The sequence below is a fragment of the Phascolarctos cinereus genome, unplaced genomic scaffold (assembly GCF_003287225.1).
Source record: "Phascolarctos cinereus isolate Bilbo 61053 unplaced genomic scaffold, phaCin_HiC Scaffold_5;HRSCAF=322, whole genome shotgun sequence".
Lineage (NCBI taxonomy): Eukaryota > Metazoa > Chordata > Mammalia > Diprotodontia > Phascolarctidae > Phascolarctos > Phascolarctos cinereus.
In genome coordinates this window covers 40,779,985-40,804,102 of record NW_027555958.1, presented here as the reverse complement: position 1 = coordinate 40,804,102, position 24,118 = coordinate 40,779,985, and the positions used below count along the sequence as shown (strand labels likewise).

The 24,118-nt window shown below is 47.8% G+C and overlaps 2 protein-coding genes across 3 annotated transcripts; one reads left to right on the top strand and one right to left on the bottom strand.

The window, feature by feature from the left end:
• Positions 1-1,419: 1,419 nt before the first annotated feature.
• NLE1 (notchless homolog 1) lies at positions 1,420-12,020 on the top strand. 2 transcript variants are annotated; one of them, XM_021006095.2, is made up of 13 exons: positions 1,420-1,508; positions 1,875-2,018; positions 4,963-5,180; positions 5,542-5,621; positions 6,004-6,080; positions 6,639-6,736; positions 7,079-7,271; positions 7,847-7,982; positions 8,124-8,170; positions 9,326-9,528; positions 10,544-10,703; positions 10,835-10,905; positions 11,633-12,020. In XM_021006095.2, the coding sequence occupies exons 1-13, from the start codon at positions 1,491-1,493 to the stop codon at positions 11,643-11,645; spliced, it is 1,458 nt and encodes a 485-aa protein (XP_020861754.1). In that variant the 5' UTR covers positions 1,420-1,490; the 3' UTR covers positions 11,646-12,020. The 2 variants fall into 2 exon arrangements, with proteins under 2 accessions (XP_020861754.1, XP_020861762.1); XM_021006103.2 differs by lacking the exons at positions 10,835-10,905; positions 11,633-12,020 and having other exon boundaries at positions 9,326-9,524; positions 10,544-10,702.
• A 5,177-nt stretch (positions 12,021-17,197) lies between these two features.
• Positions 17,198-22,666, bottom strand: FNDC8 (fibronectin type III domain containing 8). Its single transcript, XM_021006116.2, is given in 5 exon segments — positions 17,198-17,449; positions 18,937-19,182; positions 21,033-21,164; positions 21,166-21,397; positions 22,464-22,666. Coding segments are annotated over 5 exon segments (966 nt in total). The 3' UTR covers positions 17,198-17,296.
• Between the last annotated feature and the right edge of the window lie 1,452 nt (positions 22,667-24,118).

Below are 24,118 nucleotides of genomic sequence, written 5' to 3'. Positions count from 1 at the left end.
AAGCCACAGCTGGATAGGAAGGAAGGAGCCGGTGGGTGTGTGTCATCAGGGGACCAGCCTTTAGCTAGACTGTCTGGGAAAGCAAAATCAGGCTGTATCTAGCCCATCCACTCTCTTAAGAAGCTTGTCTCTCGAGGCATGGGGGGGGGGGTAGTGATTTGTGCCCCCATCTCAAACTACAACTTCTGAAATATTGTATTTTAAAATATTGAAATAAATGCTCATATTTTAAATCCCAATGAAATCTTGTTCTCCATGGAACAGGGGTGTATTTATTTTATAATCCAGGACACAGTTATTACTTATTCCTTACCATGTTACATTATTTTATTATTCTTTTCCTCTCTCCCATTGTAACATTCTCAGAGCTTCAGGAGCAGTGAAGAGGGATGGGTTTGGATTCCAGGCTTGGTACTACTGATGTGATCTTGGGCAAGTTGCCTCAGTTTCCTTCATTGCAAAATGATGATGGGTCAGTCGGTAAACATTTGACAGCACAGGGACAGACTTGGTGCCAGGCACTTGCTTGGCAATTTGATGCAAAGACAAAAATGAAAGTGCTTATATAGAGAGGGGTGACACGTACAGGTGAGGATAGGTCCTGGATCTGTTTATTAGTAGGTATAGGGAAGTCTCTGTCTAGGAAGGTGTCTCTCTACCATTTAGCCTTACAGAATTGCCTAGCTGGCAGACCGAGAGGTTAGATCATTTGCTCAAGATCACACAGCCAGTCTGGGTCAGAGGCAGGTCTTGACTGGGGGGTGGTCTTCCCCACTTTAAGTCATTACATCCACCGTCTCTCACAACGCACACAAGTATACATATACAAAACAAATGCAGAATAAGGACTAAGTAATTTTTCAAGGAGGCACTAACAGCTAGGAAGCTAGGGAAAGGCTTCTTAGGGAAAGCGGTGGGCTGAGCTTTGATTCTAGGGGTGCTAAGAAGTGGAGGCATTGGGGGTTTGGTGAATGTTTAACAACCAGCTTTTGGAACAGGTTCTCGGTCCCTTACTTAAGTATAGACCATTAAGAAAACAATACATGAAGTCCTGATTTGTAGAATTTGATCATTTTCGAGGTGAGAAAACGGAAATTTTTCATTGAAAATTTAACGATCTGCCCCTCTACCCGATCAGGTAGGAGCTGCCTCTAGCCCGATCCTAAAGGAGGTGAGCAGGGGGAGCGTTCTAGGCCTGGGAAGAAGAGAGAGCCTGTGCAAACCCCAGAGACCAGAAGGTAAGAGCAGCAGCACGCCGAATGACGTCAAAGTCCCTTCCCCCCTCCAGACCTACGCTCGCATCCAGGACTCCGGAGTCTCTCCCTCCAAAGCCAACACCCCCGCCCTCACGCAGCTACGGCAGAGGCGGAGGCAAAGACAACCTCCCGCCGCTCCACCAGAGGGCAGGGTGCGCTCTTGGCGGCGTGGCTGGGCTGTGGGGGCGGCGCTCTAGGCCTCCCGCTTCGTTTTCCTCCACGTGGGGACTCGGGATGGCGGTGGAAGCGACTGTGAGCCGGTTTGGGGTTTGGGGGCAATTGGGGAGGGGGAGCAGCCCACGCGGGGGGGACCTTAACCCTGGGACCGGAGAGTGGCATGTAAGGGCGGGGGTCCCAATAGAGTCCCCTCCCCCCGGTACAGCGGTTCTCCTCGAGTGTCCGCGGCAGGGCGAGGGGTGCGTGCCCCAACAGACTGTCTCCCCCCTAGAGGAGCTCTCAACCCCCCCTCCCCGCGTGTCCGTGGCAGGATGAGGGGGTGCGTGGGGATGTTCGGGAGGGTGTCCCAAAAGGTAGACACCTCCCCCCAAGACATCCCTTACTGGACGGAGGCTCTCAACCCCCCTCCACCCCACCCCGCCCCCCGTGTGTTCGTGGCAGGACGAGGTGGTGCGTGGGGATGTGCAGCGGCTGCTGGTCCAGTTCCAAGATGAAGGCGGGCAGCTGTTGGGCTCGCCCTTCGACGTGCCCGTGGACATCACCCCCGACAAACTCCAGCTCGTCTGTAATGCGCTGTTGAGTGAGGTAGGAAATCCCCACGACCCGCTGTGGGTTAAGAGGCTAGGGCCCCGGCCCCGGGAGGCAGGAAGACCAGGGACTAGCTGTGCAGCCTTCCTCATCTGTAACCCATGGCCTCTCAGAAAACTTCTGGCCCTAAGTCTGCGAACCCATGAAATGCCCCCTGGGCGATCCCGGACTTGTCCAGTTAAGCATTATTGGGGCCTACTCTCTGGAAGAAAGAAAACAAGCATTTATTAAGTGCTAACCCAATGCCAGCTGTTGTGTTAGTCTCCGAACTTTAGAGGAGGGCTTCAATTAACCAAGGGTCCATGAATTTGGTGGGTTTTTTAAATATGAAAAAAAAAATTATTTCAATATAATTGGTTTCCTTTGTAATTCTAGTTAAAAACGTTATGCTGATATGGGGTCCATGGGTCTTACAAAAAAGTTAAGAACCCTTGCCTTAGAAAGACACAAAGTTTACATGAGGTGATTCCTGACCTCAGGGAGCTTACAGTCCAATCATTATGGAAGAAAAAGGCTGCAGGAACAGACCTGAGTTCCTGTTTGTTTATTTTTGTGTGAGTGGGAGGGCTCTTTGATTCAGAAGATCCAGACTGCCCATCTCCAGCTAGAGAAGGGAAGGGCTCAGGGTGCCCAGTGAGGCGTACATTTTTGGACATGGCCAAGTCAGGGATTTCTATTGCTCAGCTATGTATTTTGGTTACAAGATTGTGTTTTTTTCTTTTTTTTTCCCCAAGAGATGAGGAGGAGGGGTATCTGGAAGGGAGAGAAAATAATTGCTTGATTGGGGGGAAAATAAGATATTTTTAATGACTATTTTATTTTTATTTTTATTTTCAGCTCCAAATTCTCTCCCTCCAACCCTTCTCCACCCATTGAGAAGGCAAGAAATACAATACGCTTTAGACATGTGATGTCATGCAAGTCATATTTGCACATTAACCATGTTGAAAGAATATCCCTTCATTTTGTAGATTTAGATCTAGAAGGAACTGAAGAAACCATCTAAGTTGCCCTGTCCCTCCCATCATAGATGAGGATTTGGCCCAAGTACCACCTTTTCCATGATGTCTTTTTTTTTTTTTTGGCTAGGCAGTGGGGTTAAGTGACTTGCCCACAGTCACACAGCTAGTGTTATGTGTCTGAGGCTGGAATTTGAACTCAGGTCCTCCTGACTCCAGAGCCAGTTCTCTATCCACTGCGCCACCTAGCTGCCCCTTTTAAAAATTATTATTATTAATTTATTTTGATTTATCAACAATCACTTCCATAAGCTTTTGAATTTTAAATTTTTCTCCCCCTCCCTTCCCACTTCCCTCCCCAAGACGGCACACAATCTGATATTGGCTTTACATATACATTCCTGTTAAACATCTTTTCACATTGGTCATGTTATGAGTAAGAATTAGAAACAATAGGAGGAACCACCAGAAAGAGGAAACAAAACAAAAGAAAAAAAAGAGCAAATAGTATGCTTCAATCTGCATTCAAACTCCGTAGTTCTTTCTTTGGATGTGGATAGCGTTGTCTATCACGAGGCCTTTGGAGATGTCTTAGAGCCTTGTGTTCTGAGAAAGGTTGTCTATCAATATCAGTCATCTCACAAGGTGGCTGTTCATGAAGTCTTTCTTAAATCTTCCCCTTCACCCCTGCCTCTAGTGCCTCATTCTCAAAACTGTCCTCTGCCCCTTGATTGGGATAAGGTAGAAGCAACGTGTGATGTTTCCTAAAAGGGCACTTGAAGTGAGTTTTGAAGGAAACCAGGTGTTCTAAGAGGTAAAGGTGAGGGGGGAGGGCATTCCAGATGTGAGGGAGAGCCTACGCAAAGGCGTGGTGACTGGAGATGGAATGGCTATATGAGAACCAAGAAGAAGGCCAGGTTGGCTGGACTGTAGGGTACACAAAGAGGGGTAATTATCCCAGAAAGGGAGGTTGGGGTCAGATTGTGTGAAAAGCTTTAAGTAACAAACAGGTTTCTATTTGATCGTGGTGGTAATAGGTGAAATAGGAGGGGTGACATGGCCCGATCTGGGCTTTCAGAAAATCACTCTGGCGGTTGCATGGAGAATGGATTGGAATAGGGAGAGACTCTAGGCACAGAGAACAATTAGGAAGCTCCTGCAGTGGTGCAGACTGGAGGGGACGGGGGCTGAACTAGGGTGGTCAGGCTGAGTGGGTGGAGAGAAGGGGATGAAGGTAGAAATGACTGGATTTGGCCTGATTGGCTCTGTGGGGTGAGAGAGAGTGCAGAGGAGTCAGGGAGGACTCGGGCTGAAGTCCTGAGTGACTTGGAGGGTGGTGATGCCCCTTGACAGGAATAGGGCAAGTTTGGAAGAAGGATGGGTTTGGGTGGGAGAAGATAACTAGCTAGTTCTGTTTTGGCCACGTTGAGTTTGAGCTGCCCGTGGGTCAGCCACATTCAAAACGTCTGGGAGAGGGTTGGTGGCCCAGGTCTGGAGCAGAAGAGGGACCAGGGCTGGATACTTAGGTCAGGGAGTCAGTCCACGGGAACGAATGAGGTCACTATATGAGAGAGTATGAAGAGAAAGAAAAGATGGTCCAGGACAGAGCCCTGGGGGCACCCAAAGTCACGGGGCAGGGAGCAGTGAGACAGGTGGGAGTCAGACCGACAAAGTGGCTACTAAGGCATTGGTGACGGGACTTCTGCGCAGCCTTTCCTGCTGTCATCGGGGTGCCACACCCCCACTCCTCCATCAGAAGTGCTCTTCACGTTGCCTTGCTGGCATTGAGGGTGGGCCCGAGGATGTGATGAGATGATGAATGGTAATCGGGTCACAGAATGAGCATCTGGCCCACCTGCCTCATTTTACAGAGGAGGAAACTGAGGCCCAACCTGACTTTCCTGGGATCAGTCCAGGGAGTCTTTGCTGAAAAGAGAGCCATCACTTGTTCTTTGATAAGGGTTCACTGCTTTCCTCTTCAGGAGGACCCCCTACCCTTGGCCTTTTATGTCCATGATTCAGAGATCATCACTTCACTGGAAAAGACGCTTGAGTCCAAGTCGGTGGAGACCGAGAAAGTCCTTGACATCATTTACCAACCACAAGCCGTGTTCCGGGTCCGAGCCATCACCCGATGTACCAGCTCCCTAGAGGGTCACACTGAGGCTGTCATCTCTGTGGCCTTCAGCCCCACGGGGAAGTAAGGACGGAGCCAGACTTGGGGTGTCGGATAGGAGACGTGAGCCTCTGAGTCTGGGGCTTGGTGAAAGAATGGGGCCTCCATCAGACAGTGGGGATATTCCCCAGAATCTGTCCTGATTGTCCTCATTCCTGGGGGGGGGAAGGGCAGGGTCTGAGCTACATTCTGAGAGTATGCCCACCCCACTGTGGGAAAGGTATTTGTTTCTGATTAGGTAGATTACTTATTTTAACCCTTAAAAAAAGGGGGGGGAATCCAAACAGATCCTGGTTATTGGGGAATGTTTGATGGGCTATATGGCCTTTGATCCAAGGGACTCCCTGGTATAAAACTTAAGGGTGCCATTCTCTGCTTCTATCAGGTATCTGGCCAGCGGCTCTGGAGACACCACTGTGCGCTTCTGGGATCTCAATACAGAAACTCCCCACTTCACCTCCAGGGGTCAGTATGGGGGCAGGTCAGCAGAAGGGGCACGCAGCTCAAAGCCTCTCTCTCCAGGGCAGGGCAGAGCAGCCTAACAGAGTGCCTTCGGGAGGGCGGGGGACTAAGGAGGTCCAGATTCAAACCCCACACCACCTTGTGAGACCTAGGCAGCATCCCTCCTGTCCACAGTCATGACTGCATCCCTCCTCAGGCCCAGCCTTCTGGTGAATGAGGGATTGGATGGAAGGGAGGATGTAGCCCTACACTCCTGTCCGTGCTCCTAGATGGATAACTCTGAAGCCCACAGCTGGATTTAGGCGGGGGGGGTGGGCATCTTCTGGTACCAAGGGCTGCCTGTTCTGTCCCCTTACGGCCTCCTCTCCCTGTCCCGTGCTCTTAGGTCACAGACATTGGGTCCTCAGCATCGCCTGGTCTCCAGATGGCAAGAAACTGGCCTCAGGCTGTAAGAATGGCCAAGTAAGTGGCTACCCCTGTGACCGTCCAGGGGGTAGCCTGGGTCTCCTCCCCCAGGGAGCTGGAGTTCTGTGTCTCCAGAGAAGGGCCATATAGAAGATTTGTTTAGGTAGTCTTCTACCCTGTCTGATAAAATGTTTATTGAGTGCTTTGTACACTAAGTGCTGTGCTAATACAGATGCAAATGCCAGACAGTCCTGCCCTCAAGGAGCTTACATTCTGAAAGCAGAAGTGATATTTACACACACACACACACACACACACACACACACACACACACACACACACACACACACACACACACACACACGGAGAGAGAGCGCATATTCTAGGAGGGTGGGAACTGGGCAAGGAAGGGTCTTTGGTCTAGGAAGCCATGGGAGATGGCATTTGCCAATGAGGACAGCTCAGCTCCAGGGCTGGAGGCCCAAAGACCAGTGGATTAAGCTCCCTGGCCCTGATCCTGAGTGTGGGGAATACACTGATTCCAGGCGGGAGGAGGAGAGAAGGTCAAGGCCCTGGGTTGGAGTTCAGGGGTCTCTAAGGTCTCCTTTCCCTCAGATTCTCCTGTGGGACCCAAACACGGGGAAGCAGTTAGGCAGACCCCTTGCCGGCCATAGCAGGTGGATCACAGGGCTGAGCTGGGAGCCATTGCACACGTGAGTGGAAGGGGTGTTGCCCCCTTGGTCCCACCACAGTGGAAGCATGGGGGGTGAGGAGGGCAGGCCTGGGAGTCTCAGCCCTTCAGCTTCCAGCTGCTCCATCCTTGGAGGCTCCCATGTGAATGTCTCAGGAGGGGGCAGGTGGGTGAGCTGAGTGGAGGGGTCCTCGCCATGCCATCCTGGGCTTGCCCAGCCGCTTCAATTTTCCTGAAAGTCACCAAGGAGCTTCATTGGAGGAGAGCCCTTTGGGGGACCTTGACCAAGTGAGGAGTTGGGAGGGACCGTGGAGGGGAAGTCAGTGTTGCACCAGCACGGAGATCATGTCTTTCTCCTGTCCAGGAACCCTGAGTGCCGCTATGTGGCCAGTAGCTCCAAGGATGGCAGCATCCGGGTCTGGGACACAACTGTTGGCCGATGCGACCGCATCCTCACTGGACACACCCAGTCGGTCACCTGTATCAGATGGGGAGGGGACGGCCTGCTCTACTCGGCCTCCCAAGACCGAACCATCAAAGTCTGGCGGGCTCATGATGTGAGGAGTCATAAGACAAAGGGAGTTAGAGCTTGGGGGGGGGAGAACTTGAGAGATAATCTTGTCTAGCCTTCCTCCATTTTACAGATGAAGAAACTGAGGCCCAGGGAAGTTGAGGGACCTTTTTTAGTAGGTAGTGAGCATCAGAGCGAGGATTTTAACCTGGTCCTCTGATCTCTCAGTCTCTTCCTTTGTAGCCTAAGTACCTACCCTGTAAGTATATTTGTTGCCTTCCCTGTAATAGTCAGCTAGGTGGCACGATAGTGCACAGAGCACCAGGCCTGGAGTCTGGAAGACTCATCTTCCTGAGTTCAAATGTAGCCTCAGACACTCCCTAGCTGTGTGACCCTGGGCAAGTCACTGAACCCTGCTTGCCTCAGTTTCCTCATCTGTCAAATGAGCTAGAGAAGGAAGTAGCAAACCACTTCAGTATCTCTGCCAAGAAAACCACAAATGGGGTCATGGAGAGTCAGACACAACTGAAAATTGACTAAACAAATTCACACACACACACACACAGGCACCTATTTTGTGTGTTTTCTGATTCTCATCCCCGCATTCCCCCTCTTTTCCAGGGGGTGCTGTGCAGGACACTACAGGGACACGCCCATTGGGTGAACACCATGGCCCTCAGCACTGACTATGTCCTTCGAACCGGTGCCTTTGAGCCGGCAGAGGCCTCAGTTAACCCCCAGGACATCCAGGGCTCCTGTGAGTGAAATGGAAGGGCTAGGGAGAAAAGGAGGTTAACAGCAGCCTCTAGAGGGAGGCCCTGGGCCATTTGTCTCAGGTTGTTTTCTAACTTCATCCTTTTCCTAATCTTTCTTCTTTTTTCTCCCATGATGGACACAGTGCAGGAGCTCAAAGAAAGAGCGCTGGGCCGTTACAACCAGATTAGGGTGAGTGTGGGGGGCGGCCCTCCTCCAGCCCATGGGAAGCCCTTCTCTCCAGACCTCCCCTCTTCCTGGCAGCCTCCCCTGTTGAGCTCCATCATATTGATTATCCCAAGAACACTGAGAATAGCAGAACCATAAAGTGTTGGGGTTTGAAGGGGTCTTGGAGTAAACTGAGGCAAAGAAAAGCACAAGGTTACTGGCGCAGCTGGGATTTAAACTTGGGTCTTCTGCTGATGCAGTTTTCTTGTTGTTGTTTCCATGTAGGTAAGTGTTTAATTAGTAGGAGTGTACATTTAGAGCAGTAAGTAGTGATAAAGGCCCACCTGATTATTCAATAGAAGAGGAAGCTGAGGTTACAGAGGGGTTAGAGCTGAGTTCAAAGTGAGCCTCAGACACTTACTAGTTATGGGATTCTAGGGAAGTCTGCACTTCAGGTCTGCCTGCCTCCATTTTCTCATCTATAAAATGGGTATGATGATAGTACCTCCCTCCCAGAGTTGTTGTGAGGCTCGAGTGAGATAATAATTGTAAAGTTCATAGCCCTTTACAAAGGGGAGTTGTTATTATTTAGTGACTCACCCAGAGTCCGACAGACAGCCAGTGCCTGAGGAAGATTCTCTTCCTGACTCCAAGCCCAGCATTCTACCCGCTGCAACGCTCAGCTACCTCTCTGTTTTAGAGCTGGGGGGCCCTTATTGGTCATCCAGTCCACACGTACACACCCCCTTTTTACGGGTGAGGAGACCAGAGCACAGAGAGGTTGTTGCCTGGCCAGGGTGACTCAGCAGGTTCTGAACTCAGGTCTTCCCACGTCTGGTCCTAGCTCTGTAACTCCCGTGTAGGGCTGCATAACTGACACTGTTTGATTGGACAGACACTCATTAAGTGCTTCCTGCATACTGGTGCTCCATTCTGGGGTTCCAAGACCGAAATGGGCTTTGCCCTCTTTCCAAGGTCCCCAGCAGTCTGTGCCTGTAGTTCTGAGGGTCTGCCTTTGGTCCTTCTTGACTCCTCTGCACCACCTAGTGGAGTGTCTGGGCATAGCATGTGTTGATTTCAGTTACTGTTGGCAACGAGTCTCCTCTGAGAGTCAGACTCTGCTTGTTTGCCTCCTGAGCAGCAGTGGGTGAGTGTGCATGTGTGTTCCCACCCCCTCAGGGTCTGGGGCCAGAGAGGTTGGTCTCGGGTTCCGATGACTTCTCGCTGTTCCTGTGGTCCCCGTCAGAGGACAAGAAGCCCCTGCAGCGGATGCTGGGGCACCAGGCCCTCATCAATCAGGTGCTCTTCTCCCCTGACGCTCGCATCATCGCCAGTGCCTCCTTCGACAAGTCTGTCAAGCTGTGGGAAGGCAAGACTGGCAAGTGAGCCTGCAGTGGGGAGGCGTGGAGGCATGGGGCTGTGGGATGCCCCTTGGGGGGGAAGGCGTCAGCTAGCTTTAGTCCAGCCCTCTCTAAGACCGAGGCCCAGGAGAGTACTGGGCACTGGCCACCACTTCATGTTCCCTCCATGGTCTGTCAGGTCCTTCCTCTCCAAATCTCTGGTCTTTTAAAAGGGGGCATGTGTCCCTTAGGACACATGCATAGAAAACAGATACTAGGTGCTGAGAAGCAAGTCTGAATTAGTAGAGTAGCACCTGTATGTGTTAGATTGGAAGAGATGGAGGGAAATCAATTAGTCATCAAGCACTTATTAATCACTGACCATGTACCAGGCCCTGAGGAGATAAAGATAAAAATTAAACCTTTAGTTATCCCACTAAGGCAGGCTATAAAGCACCCAGAGTAGGGGTGAATGGGGCTTTGCTCCTAGCATGTGCAGGCATTACTAACCTCTTCTCCCTTCTGAGCCACACCTCTGCTGGGGTCCTCTCTGCCTACCCTTTCCCTTCTTCACTGCTCTATTTGTTCCCAGAACTGTAACTGAAGAATCATAGGAAGAAAGATTTAGAACTAGAAGTCACCTTGGAGTTCATCTAATCCAACCCCCCTCCTTCATTGTACAAATGAAGAAACTGAGTCCCAAGTGTCAGGGGCAGGATTTGAACCCACATCCTTGGACTCCAAGATCAGTACTCTTTCACAGTTAACACTGATGTCTCCCACTGACCTCGAAACAGTGTCCTGGAGGCTAATGAGGAAGGGCATCCTGGAGAAGTTTAATTTTAAGGAATGATGAGAAGAAGAATAGAAAGTTTCAGATAGAAGAAAATGCCTTTTGGAAAGGAGAGAAAAAAATGAGTTATAGGTTAAAGCTTTGATGAGTAACAAAAGTAAGAAATTAGAAGAAGAATATGGCAGAGGGTCTTAAAAGCTGGGGAGAAAATCACAGTAGGCTCTTCAGCAAAGGACGGACCGGTGTCCTCTGCCTCTGCCCCAGGTATCTGGCTTCCCTCCGAGGCCACGTGGCAGCCGTATACCAGATCGCCTGGTCTGCAGACAGCCGGCTCTTGGTGAGCGGGAGCAGTGATAGTACACTCAAGGTGTGGGACGTGAAGACACAAAAGCTGGCCGTGGACCTCCCTGGTCACGCTGATGAGGTAGCCTCACCCCAGGATCCAGAGGGAGAAAGAGGAGGAAGGATGGAGGGATGGAGGGCAGGGAGGGGTGTGGGTTGCTGCTGCCTCACTTGGCGTGGCTTTGACTTAAAAGTGTCTTCCTTTTGGTTCAGGTATTTGCTGTAGACTGGAGTCCGGACGGCCAGCGGGTAGCAAGTGGTGGAAAGGACAAATGTCTCCGCATGTGAGTCTGGGGAGTGGATGTAGGCCAGGGGCTCTGAGGGATCAGCCAGCTGTCGAAGGCTGGGCGGTAGCCAGCTGCTGTCTCCCTCCACATGCCCCCTGGGCAGGATCAGAGTCTTTCCCACCAAAATACAGAATGCTGGCTTCCTTTTAAAGCACTTAGACCAACTCTTGGGTACCTCAGCTTTTCTGAATCTGTTCTTAAATGGATTACTGATCTAAGATCTCTCAGATGGCAGCTGGGGGATTGGGGTGGAGGGACAGGAACAGGGGCTGGCATGGCATGGCACACTTACAGTCCTTCCTCAGACACTTCCTAGCTGAGTGACCCTAGGCAAAATCACTTAACCTCTCTGTGTCTTAGTTTCCTCATCTGTAAAATGGGGGATGTTGTTCTGGATGGCCTCTAAAGTCCCTTCTAGATCTAAATTCGATGATCCTTTGTTTGGGAGGGGGGAATGACAGAAGATTGAGCTGTATGCAATAGAGTGGTCCTGCAGGAGGGTCACCCCCAGCCAGCATCACTGAGCCTTGTGGGGTGCTGGAGAGGGGAGTTGGAGCAGAGTGTCAGGTCACTCCCACTGGGAGCCTGCAACACCCAGGCTCTCATCCTGGGGGTCAGGTCGGGGAGGCACAGCCACAGCTGAGTGGTCCAGGTCCCTGGCCTTTTTGAATGAAGAACCATTTCTCACTGAGAGCTCTGTCCTGCTGCTTTCTTTTGTCCACAGATGGAGGAGGTGAGAACTCAGGAGCCTTCCCGCCCCTTCCCCTCTCACACTGTAAATCCACAGCTCTGTCTGTACCCACCGCTAGCCATCTTGGGGGCTGCAGGCAGGCTGGCTTGTCAGGGAGCGGGACTGGTGTTCTGCAGCCAGTCGTGGCCGGGCCAAAAGATGGTTAATGCAACCCTTGGACACGTATGACACAGACAGAGACGGGCGCGGCAAGGTGTGTGACATGGGGCAGTGACCTTGGAGCCCAAGCTGCAGCTGGAGAAGACCCGGAGGGCCTCCTGCAGGCCTCCACACCTGCCGCTTTTTATTCCCCTCTCAATGTCGACTTCCTACAGAGTAGGACGCCTCTCTTTTTGCCAAATAAATAAGTTATTTTTCTGTGGTTTATCGTCATCAAATCCTGAGGTCTGGCAAAATCTTGGCACGGTCCTCTTGTCAAGCCCCCTCCCTCCCTTTGGGCAAAAGGCTACAGCAAAGTGGTCTCAGAAAGTTCCGCCCTTGAAATCTTCTCAGCTTCATGGCCTCTCCATCCTCCTTCCCTCATTCTTTTTTTTTAAAATTTTTTAACATAAATTTACTTATTTTTAGCTTTCAACATTCACTCCCACAAGTTTTTGAATTCCAGATTTATACCCCATCTCCCCCCTCCTCCCACCCCAAAATGGCATGCATTCTGCATATCCCTTCCCCTAGTCTGTCCTCTCTTCTATCTCTTTCCCCTTCTCTTATCCCCTTCCCCTTCTATTTTCCTGTAGGGCAGGATAGACTTCTGTACCCCATTTCCTGTATTTCTTATTTCCCAGTAGCATGTGAAAACATTTTTTTTAAACATCTGTTTTTAAAACTTTAGGTTTCAAATTTTCTCTCTTCCTCCCTCCCCACCCACCCTCATTGAAAAGGCAAGCAACTCAATACAGGTTGTACATGTGCAGTTATGCAAAACACGTCCATAGTAGACATGTTGTGAAAAACTAACTCTATTTCCCTTAATCCTATCCTGCCCTCCCATTTATTCTATTCTTTCTTTTGACCCTGTCCCTCCTCAGAAGTATTTACTTCTGATTACTCCCTTTCCCAATCTGCCCTCCTCTCTATCATCCCCCTGCTCTCTTGTCCCCTTCTCCCCCTATTTTCCTGTAGGGTATGACAGATTTCCATAACCAATTGAATGTGTTTGTTATTCCCTCCTTAAGCCAAATCCTATGAGAATAAGATTCACTCATTCTCTCTCACCTTCCCGTTTCCCCTCCACTGTAAGACTTTTCTGTTTTTTTTGTGATATAGTTTACTGCATTCTACCTCTCCCTTTCTTCTCCCAGTATAATCCTCTCTCATCCCTTAATTTTATACTCCAGATATGACCCCTTAATCTTCAACTCACCCTGTGCCCTCTATCTATCTACATATACATACATATAATTTTTTTCCTCCAACTACCCTAATACTGACAAAGGTCTCATGAGTTATAAATATCATCTTTCCATGCAGGAATGTAAACAGTTCAATCTTAATAAGTCTCTTATGATTTCTCTTTCCTGTTTACCTCTTCATGTCCCACTGGAGTCCTGTATTTGAAAGTCAAATTTTCTATTCAGCTCTGGTCTTTTCATCAAGAATGCTTGAAAGTCCTCTATTTCACTGAATGACCATTTTTTCCCCTGAAGGATTATACTCAGTTTTGCTGGGTAGGTGATTCTTGGTTGTAATCCTGTCTCCTTTGCCCTCAGAATATATTATTCCATGCCCTGCGGTCCTTTAATGTAGAAGCTGCTAAATCTTGTGTTATCCTGATTGTGTTTCCACAGTACTTGAACTGTTTCCTTCTGGCAGCTTGTAATATTTTCTCCTTGACCTGGGAACTCTGGAATTTGGCTACAATATTCCTAGGAGTTTTCCTTTGGGGATCTCTTTCAGGAGGAGATCTGTGGATTCTTTCAATTTCTATTTTGCCCTCTGGTTCTACTATATCAGGGCAGTTTTCCTTGATAATTTCTTGAAAGATGATGTCTAGGCTCTTTTTTGATCATGGCTTTCAGATAGTCCAATAATTTTTAAATTCTCTCTCCTGGATCTATTTTTCAGTTGTTTTTCCAATGAGATATTTCACATTATTTTCTAATTTTTCATTCTTTTGGATTTGTTCTACAGTGTCTTGATTTCTCATAAAGTCACTGTCTTCCAATTGCTCTATTCTAATTTTTAAGGAAGTATTTTCTTCAGTAATCTTTTGGACTTCCTTTTCCATTTGGCCAATTTTTCTTTTTAGGGCATTTTTCTCCTCATTGGCTTTTTGGACCTCTTTTGCCATTTGGGTTAGGCTGTTTTTTTAAGGTGTCAGTATTTTTTGGGTCTCCTTTAGCAGCTGTTGACTTGTTTTTCATGTTTCTTGCATCACTCTCAGTTTTTCCTCTACTTCCCTTACTTGCTTCTCAAAATCCCTTTTGAGCTCTTCCAAGGCCTGGGACTGATTCATATTTTTCTTGGAGGCTTTGGATGTAGGAGCTTTGACTTTGTTGTCTTCTTCTGGTTGTATATTTTGATCTTCTTTTTCACCAAAGTAAGATTCTGTGACTCTTTTTGCTGCTTGCTCATGATCCCAGCCAATTACTTGAGTTTTAAACTCTTTGTTAAGGTAAGAGTCTGCTTCCAATGTGGAGAATGTATTGTCCCAGGCTTAGGGGGTTTGTACAGCTGTTTTCAGATCCTTGTAGGGCCCTGTAAATTTTCAGTTCTTCCAAGGTGGTATGATAAAGGGCGAGGTGTTTACTCCTTTCCTGTCCTGTGACCACAAGTATTCCTTTCTGTCCTGTAACTGTGAGGAAGGGTTCCTCTCCACAGCCACTCCAAGCTCTACCATGCCAGCGTTCCTCCTCACCCCAGCACCGCTGCCCAGAACTGTGACCCAGATCCAAACAGGGGCAAAGCCAGAGATTCCTGCCTCAGCACTGGCAGAGAGATCCCTGCGATCCCTCTCTGATCAGCCACTGGATTCCCCCTCAGTCTGTGGGCTGGAAGCTCGGGAAGCAGCTGTCCCCCCCAGGGTCACGCTGTTGGGGAATGGAGCTGAAACCCCACCTTCCTGTCTCAGCACCGACAGAAACAGACTTTTCCCACTGACCTTCTAAGTTGTCTTTGGCATTCATGGATTGAGGAGTCTGGAAACCTCCACAGCTGCCTGCGATTCAGTCCTCTGAGGTCTGCTCCAGGCTTGCTGGGGCCTGTGTGCCCACGCCGCGCTGCGTTCCCAGCCTGGCGCGATATACCTTTCTGATCGATCATCCGGGTTGTCTTGGGCTGGAAATTTGTTTCACTCTCTTTTTGTGGGTCCTGCTGCTTCAGAATTTGTTTAGAGCCATTTTTTATGAGTATTTGGAGGGGTTTGGGGGAGAGCTCAAGCAAGTCACTGCTTTCACTCCGCCATCTTGGCCCCGCCCCCCTCCTTCCCTCATTCTTTGGCCCAGCCCAACTAGCCTTGTTGCTCCTCACCCTGACATTCCATCTCTGAACCTTTGGCTAGGCTGTGTCCCATACCCGGCATGCCCTCCTTCCTCACTTCTACCTTTTAGAATCCCCAGTTCTTTCAGAACTCAGCTCAGGTGCCCCCTCCTTGGGTCTTAGAAGCCCAGATTCAGAGCTGAGACATCATTGTGGTCCTAAACCTTCTGTTTGCAAATGAGGTGAAAACAAAGAGGTTAATGGTGATGCTGATGATAATCTAGCATTTATTTAGTAATTTGAGGTTTGCTAAAGTGTTTTACTAAGTCCTTTCCTGGTCACCACCCTCCTCCTCCCCCCAACCCTCCTGCCACAAAAATTGCCTTGTTTTTTTTTTAAAGTCCTTTGTGTCCAGTTGAAAATGTATGTTTTGTCTCCCTAAATAGAGCATAAACTCCATAAAGGCAGGAAAGGTTTAATTCTTTTGTTTTTGTTTTCTTTGAGTAAAAATATATCCTAAAACAGGTCTGCACACAACATTTGGTCCATGGGCCTGATGTGCAAGCCTGGTTTTATATTCTTTTTTTTTAATTTATTCATTTTTAGTTTTCAACATTCACTTCCATAAGATTTTGAGTTCCAAATTTTCACCCCATCTCACCCCTCCCTCCACCCCAAGATGGCATGCATTCTGAATATCCCTTCCCCTAGTCTGCCCAGGGAAAGATTTAATTTTTGTCTTTTGTCTCTCCGGGCTTGGCATATAGTAGGTGATTAATAAATGCTTGTTGACTGATTTCCCTTTCCCCAGTCCATTTTTCCCCTGCACAGGAGAGGAAATAACGGCCTACCACAGTTTTTAAAAGCACAGACAGGAACCGAAAGGAACTTCCGGATCTAGTGTTTTATCTGACCCACCTCCACCCTCATAAGAGTCTGAGGCTGGATTTGAACTCAGGTCTTCCTGGCTCCACTCCTCTGTGTGTGTCTTGACCCAGATGGTCCCACTGCCTGAGCCTTAAGCCCAGAGAGAGCCTGGGTGGGGCTGAACTTAAAAAACCAGAGTCTGAGTACCTGTCACAGCTCTCACCTCCTCCCTACATGACCTGGATGGAGCAAGTCACCAGGTGACCAGGCTTCCGTTTCCTCATCTGTAAAATGAGGTCCTTTACCAGCTCAAAATCTCTGGTTGTGAACCTGAGTTGCATAAACTCTAGGCCTCAGTTTCCTTATTAGTCAAAATAGAGGAATAGACTAAGATGACCTTTCTAAGGTCCCTTTCCAGCTCTAACTCTGGTTATAACTCTAAGTCCTATAGCCTCTGGGCCTCAGTTTCCTTATCAGTAAATTTAGAGGATTGGACTTAAGATGGCATTTCTAAGGTCCTGTGAATCTGGTTGTGACTCAAAGTCACATAACCTTTGGCCCATCATTAACATCTGAGCCTCACTTTCCTCATCTGTAAAATTAGGCTGCTGCTTCCAGCTCTAGATCTTTGCATCCTGTATTTCCCTCCCCTCAATAAACCCTTTCATTTTGTAGGTGAAAAAGATGTGGCACAGAGAAATTAAGTTCCAAAGTCACGTAGGTAGGAAGAACCCAGATTTTAAAATCCTAGAGGTTAATGTAGAACTTTGCAGAAGTTCTTTACGTGTTTAATTTATTTGATCCTCACAATGACCCTGTACTGTAAGTGCTCTTATTAACCCCATTTTACAGGTGAGAAAATTGAGGCAAATAGAGGTTAAGTGACCTGTCTCCAAAGTCACACAGCTGAATCACAAAGAGTCTGAGCCCAGCTCCTCTGACTCTATGTATATTCCTTACTCTTTCCAATTCCTTTCTGATACTGGGATGTCCCCCCTTACCTCAAGTCAAGCATCGTGAGGGCCCAGAGGTGTTTATAGTTCTTTAATGAGGACATGCTATGAGTCCAGCTCTGAGGGGGGAAGGAAGGAGCCTGCCAGAAGCTATGGTCTGTGGCTCGATGGGACTGCTGGCCAGTTTGAGGCTACCTGTGTCCACATAAGCAGGGGTCACAGCTGAATCATCTCCCCGCCACGGGTCGAAAGGCAGGGAAGCTGGGGCAGTCCAGAGCCTTGGGCAAGCAGAGGTGGGGGCTCATCAGTGCTACACTCTGTGTTGGTGGTAGTCAAGGCTCCTGAGGGGCCCTGAGCAGGGGCTGAATAAATAGGTGAATGGTTGAGGCCGGAAGCCCCTCTCTTAGTTAGGAAAAACGAATTCCAAGTCCTCCAGTCTCCTCAACTCTTTGACCCCAACGTGCACCGTTTTCCTCTGGGGTTCTCGACGAAGCACGGTGATTTGGACCGGGCTCTCCTTGGGGAAGCCATTCACATTAATGGCCAGTGTGGAAAACTGAGTCAGAGAGAAAAAGAAAGTGGCGCTCATTCCGCTCCCTTTCTAAATTTCCGCTTTGATTTCCCACCCTAATTTTATTTCTCACTCAAACTCTATTGCTGCGCCTCTCTGTCCCCAATACACTCCCCTCAGGTTTCCAACTTCTTCCGTGGTTCCTAGTTCTTACTCCCCCCCACATTTTCCTCCCTCCACATTTCCTCCCTCCATGCCACAACAATCTGGTTATTCGATAAAACACTTGTTGAATGCGTACTATGTGCCAGACGCAGACCAAACCCCCCCAACAGTTCCTGTCCTCAAGAAGCTTACGCTCTACATGTGTTCTCTTTAGGGGAAGGGGCAGCTTATCCCCAGGCTTCGCGGTGCCTGGCACATAATTCTTATTGTTCAGTCTTTTCAGTTGTGCCCTGCTCTTCATGACCCCATTTGGGGTTTTCTTGGCAGAGATACTGGAGTGGTTTGCTATTTCTTTCTCCAGCTCATTTTACAGATGAGGAAACTGAGGTACAGAGGGTTAAGTGACTCGGCCAGGGTCACACAGCTAGTGTTTGAGATTGGATTAGGACTCAGGAAGGATGAGTCTTGCCGACTCCAGGCCAGGTGCTCCATCCGCTGCCTGCCACCTAACCTGGCAGATGGTAAACATTCAATAAGTGCTTGTTGTCTGGTCGATTGAACAGCCGTTTATTCACTTTCCCAGTATCTGCACAAACACACAAATAACCTAGAGCACTGGATCGCAATTATCTATGCTTGCGAAGGTGGGGGAGGAGGAGAGGGGTTAGGCAATGGGTATAGAGGATCCCCAAAGCCCTGGGTTTGAAAGCTTAATTGTGGGTCCACATCTCTGGTAGGATGACAGATTTTTAAAAACTAAAAGGAACCTAAGAAATTCATTTAGCACCAATCCCCTCATTTTGTGGAGGAGGAAGCTGAGGCCTAGAGAGCTTCAAGTGAGCCTGCCTGAAGTTACAGAGATAGTAGGGAGCAGAGCCCAAAGCTAAACCTAGGTCTTGAGATGCCAAAGCCCATATTCTTTACCAGGCTTACAGTAACAGTAAAAATAAAAAATGGGAAGATTTTGCATGGAATTGGGGGCAGTTAAGGTGGCACAGGTGATGCTGGGATTGGAGTTCAAATCTGACCTCAGTTACTAGCTGTGTGATTCTGAGAAAGTAACTTGACCTCTGCCTGCCTCAGTTTCCCTATCAGTAAAATGGGAAAATAATACATTACCTTCCTTCCCAAGGTAATTGTGAAGATGAAATGAGATGATGTTTGTTAAGTGCTTTGCTAACTTTAAAGGGCTATGTGTAAATCTATCATTCCAGCTTGTAAATGGCCATGAAGTAAGGTTCTGTCTTTCTGTCTGTGTGTCTGTGTGTCTGTCTGTCTCTCCCTTTCTGCAGTTGGTGCTGACTGCGCCTCCCAGCTCCCTTCCACTCTCCCCCTCCTCTCCAGGGACGACGGGCCTGGGGGCTCACTTTGTAGGGTTTGCACCATTCCCCTGGGCCTGCTGGGTTAGCCGCTCGGACACTGATGTAGTACTTGGTGTTCGGTTTCAGTTCCATGAGCTTGACAGTTGTGCCTATGATCTGGTTGAAGATCCAAGGGTGGTATTTTTCCCTGGGCATCTCATTCTTCACCTTGTGTTTCTTTAGCTCCATCTCCTGCAGGAGAACCTGGTAGAAGCTCACCCGCTGCTTGCCTTGGCTCCTGTTCCAGGTGATCTGGGGGAAGAGAGAACCCAGGGGGGCTTCCTTGTATCCAGCCCATTCACAGTGCCTGGCACATGAGCCTAAGTGCTTAAGAAATGCCTGCTGACATGGCTCCACAGGGGACAAATACATGTGGAATCACAGGATTCTAGAGCTAGAAAGAAACTCGAAGGCCATCTTTAGTCTAACTCCCTCAAGTTACAGATGAGGAGACTAGGGGAGTGAAATGACCTTTAAGATCCTAACTCTAGGAGCTAGAAGAGACCACAGAGGCTATCTATCCCAGGTTCCTCATTTTAAAGACAAGGAGAAGGCAGACGATAGATCACTGGCCCTAGAGTCAGGAGGATCTGAGTTCAAATCAGACCTCAGACATTTACTAGCTGTGTGACCCTGGGCACGTCACTTAAGCCGGAGTGCCTCCCCCAAAAAATTTGAAACAAGTAAATAAAATAAAGGTGAGGAAACCCAGAGAAGTTTAAGTGACTTGCCTATGGTCACAGAGTAAATATCAAGAGGCAAGATTTGAACTCAGATCCTCTGACTCCAGAGCCAGGAATCTTTCCAGGTTGCATCTATGACTCTTAGTATGTAATGAGTCACAAGGCTTATTGGATCCTTGAACTTGACTTCAAAGGATCATAGATCTAGAATTGAAAGCAAACTCTGAGGTAAATTAATTCAACCTATTATTAATTTTACTGATGGGTGAAACTGAGGCCTGGAAAGGTTTAGTAACTTTACTCAAGGTCATACAGGTAGGAAGTAGCAGAGCAGGGATTTAAAGCCCAGGTCCTCAGATCTCAAATCTGACTCTCTTTCCCACTGTAGCAGCTACTCTTTGGGTCCTATGGCTGAGGCACAAGTCTGAGGATGTTATTAAGAGGAAAACAGGACCATTATGATGCTGCCCAAAACATAATTGTTTTATTTGTAATAGCAAAAAATTGGAGGGGAAGAAAGCAACTGAGAATATGAATAACAATTGGAGAAGAGTTCTATAAACTGAAGTATACGTTAATATAATGGAATCCCATTGAGCTAGATAAAAATGACATGTGAAGAATATAAAGAAATACGGGAAAGATTATCCAAGAGAAGGTAAGGAAACTTTACAAGCAAGAACTCAAAGAACTGTTTGGGAGGAGGGAACCGATAACTACTCAATTGTTGTTATCATTTTGTTCAAATTTATGTTAGTATTTTTCCAAGTAAAATACACGTTCAGATTTGGGGGGTTTTATTTGAGGACCAACTTCACATTTTGCTTGTTTTCTTTTGAGTGCTACTAAGTTTTCAATAATAATTATTTGTTCATAATAATTTTTAGAAGATTAACCTCCACTCAGTCCGAGTGGCACCCTGACTCCCTCCACGTCTCTTCCATCTTGGTGTGTGAGAGCGCTGGTACTGCATGTTCATTCCTCTACCCATTCATTCATATTTATGCATTTGCTGCCTGGTCAATGTGAAATCAAAATTTCCCCCCATTTCTTTAGATTGAGAACCAGAAGGCCTCCCAGGCCTCCCATCTCATCCACTCATCATTTATTCATTTCCTCACTCATTCATTCATTCACTCATTCATTCACTCACTCATTTCTTTCATCCATTCACACCCATTTAATTCATTCATTCACTCATTCTTTCACTTATTCATTCACTCATTCACTTTTTTCATTCAATCATTCACTCCCTTATTTCATTCATTCATTCACTCACTTATTCTTACTTATTCTTTCACTTAATATTCGCTCACTCATTTCATTCACTCACTCATTATATTCACTCACTCACTCACCCTTCTTTCATGCATGTTTGAGTTTTTTCCCTCCCCGCCCCCATCAGACAACATCACTCACCACAGCTGTGGAGTCGCTGACGGTATGCTCACAGATGAAGGGGGCTTCAGGGACGTCCATAACCACAGAAGACTCTGGGGGAGCAGAGATGGTGGTGTCTGCATCCGTCTCAGGGTTGTCCAGATCCAGGGGGGACGAAGTTCGTCACTAGGGGCTTGGAATGGCTGGAACAGATGGACTGGCCCTGCATCTCATTGTTCTTGGCCAAGGAGGCCAAGCTGAGCTTTGTCAGCTGTCTTTCCAACAATTCTAAGATGTGGCTGCTGGGCTGGTTCAGGGAAAATTTGAATGGGTTCAGCGGGCCGGTGGAAAAGGGGGAGGTGCTGGTGTCTTCAGAGCTAGACTCTTCAAACTGGAAAGGCTTACTAGGGAGAACAAGAAGAGCAAAGCATGCTGGAAAAGGTGACAGCTGGACCACCTTGGTCCATCCCACAGTTGGCCCATAGAGATCACTCCAGGGACGCATTATTTGCTTAAATCACTGTGTGCCCGCAGCTCAAATCAACTCAGATGAGATGTTTATAAAGTGCTTAACAGCACATAGTAGATGCTACATAAATGCTTCCAGGGGTGGGGAACCTGTAGTCTCGAGGCCACATGTGGCCCTCTAGGTCCTCAAGGATGGCCTTTTGACTAAGGACCTAGAGGGCCACATGTGGCCTTGAGGCTACAGAATCCCCACCCTTGCATTCCTTTCCTCCTTCTCCCCTTCCCTTCCCTGCCTCATGATACTAAATTTAATTCAATTCAGCAAGCATTTACCAACTGCCTACTGAGTGCCAGGCACTAACTTAGGCACTGTAAATACGGAGACAGAACCAGCATATATAGTCCATTGTCCTTAAGTAAGTTTACATTTCAAGACCTATCTGGAAAGATACGTTGGAGCCAGATTGTAAAGGGGCTTTAAATGCCAAACTACTTTATCTTAGAGGCGATACAGAACTACGGAAGCTTCCTGAAAAGGAGGGACCGAGGTCAGAGCCATGCTTTACTATGCTTTAGTATTATTAAGGATCTAGAATGGTGAGGTGCACCACTAAGCAAGACATCCAGTCAGTCCCATTGAACTGAAGTAGTTGAAGGAAACCACGGTCGGTTTCTCATTCTGTATTCTGTGATGATAGAACCCATTTTTCTCCTCCCCTCCTAGCTATGGGTTTTTCAGAATTTGGGGGTAGTTATAGGGGGATATGGGGGAATCTGTTAGGAGAAGAAGATAAAACTACATTGGTGGTAGAGAGTAAAGGGAAAAATATGTCAATACAATCTCATCTGAATACAAAGATTCCCTCCTCATTGGCCCAAGAATGCCGGGAACTGGTTGATCGTGGGTCAAAGAAATTGATCCTTTCTCTAAAGGCTGCCCTGTCTGTTCCTAAGCCTTATTCTTCTATAAAGAATGAAAGGAGGGATGGTGCTGGTCCTTACATCTCTTCTGAATCTCCTTCCTCAACAAGGGTGGGCTTAGTGCGTCTTGGGGAGGCAGTGAACCCCTGGACAGAGAACCTCCGATCCACATGAATTGGGAATGACTTCTTAAATTGGCTGAACGGATCCTTCTTGTTGGAAATATTTTGGTCCAAATCCTCCTCATCCTCCTCTTCCACTCTCCAGAGGACCCCGGATGCCATCTGCCTTCGACAAAGTCAGACCAAGAGGCTCAGTAACCAAGCAGGCTGGAAGCAGATACAAACTGTCAATGGAGCCTCTGCAGCCCTTAATTTTGGGGGGCGACTAGGGGTGATGTCACCATGATACCAAACTGTCACAATTAGGTTTCCCCTGCCCCCGATTGGTGGCTACTGCCATGATGTCACTGTGGTACAGGATAGCCAGGACCAGAGATAGATGGAAGGGAGAGAAATCAGAGGACCTGGGGATGAGAGAGAGGATAAATGTGGGTGGGTGGGGGTGTGATGGGTGGGTTAGTTGAATGTTTCAAATAGGGAAACTCCAGACTTTCTCTGAAATCTATGGATTTTCTTCATGCACATGCACTTTTGGGGGAACAGGGAGACATGTTGATTTGTGTTGATGATGTAGGGGAAGAAATTCTGATGTAAGAATCAGAAGACTTGACTTTCAGTTTTTATTGTCACTAGCTGTGGGACCATTAGGCAAGTTTCACTTCCCTTTGGGCCTCAGTGTCATCATTATCATCATCACCAATAGCTAGCATCTACGTAGGGCTTACCATCTGCCAGGCACCTGTGCTAAGCACTTCCCAATTATCATTTCATTCAATCTTTACAACAACCCTAGGAGGGAGGTGCTCTTCTTATCTCCATTTTACAGATGAGGAAATTGAGCCAAACCCAGTTAAGTGACTTGCCCAGAGTCACAGAGCTAGGAAGTATCCCAGACTGAATTTGAACTCAGGTCTTTCTGACTCCAGGCTTAGCGCCTTACCCACTGCTCCACCTAGCTGCCCCTTTTCATGTCTGCAATGAGACAACTGGTCTATAGATTAGGGCTCCTTTATCAGTGAACCTATGAACTTGTTTTTAAAAATAAATTTTGGTAACTATTTCAGTAGAATTGGTTTACCTTGTAATCTGATGTATTTTAGTTTATGCATTTAAAACATGATTCTGAGAAGGAGTCAGTAGGCTTCACTGGGCTGTGCCCAAGAAGTCCAGGACACAACAAAAGGTAAGCATCTCTGCACTAGAGAATCTCTAAGGTACATTGAGCTAAACAGTCAAATGTTCATGACCACCACCTGCTTCTGCGCAGAAGCTACTCTTCCTTTTTTCTGAAGATCTCAAAGCAGTTTATAGAACTAACCTGGTGGAGAGGGGATAGTTGTCCTGATTTGACAGAGAAGGATGATGAAGCCTTGGTAAGCCCTTCTCTCTCAGAATAGGGGAACAGAACCCAGCAGTCTCTCACATCTTGGAACTCTGGGGTGGGAGGAATCCATAGCAAACCTTTATTTCTTATAATGATAAGAGAGAGAAGCTGGGTGGCAGAAAAAAAATCCTGAGATAATCCACAAGGGCTCCGAAGTCTAGTAACTATTCTTCATTCATTCATTCATTCATTCATTCATTCATTCTGTCAGAGGTATATGTGGAGGCAGA

Bases quoted from the DNA above. Each gene is read 5' to 3' on its own strand.
- NLE1 (XM_021006095.2), top strand. The intron at 6,081-6,638 runs GTAAGTGGCTAC...CCTTTCCCTCAG, and splicing joins CAGGCTGTAAGAATGGCCAA to ATTCTCCTGTGGGACCCAAA. The intron at 7,983-8,123 runs GTGAGTGAAATG...TGATGGACACAG, and splicing joins CCAGGACATCCAGGGCTCCT to TGCAGGAGCTCAAAGAAAGA.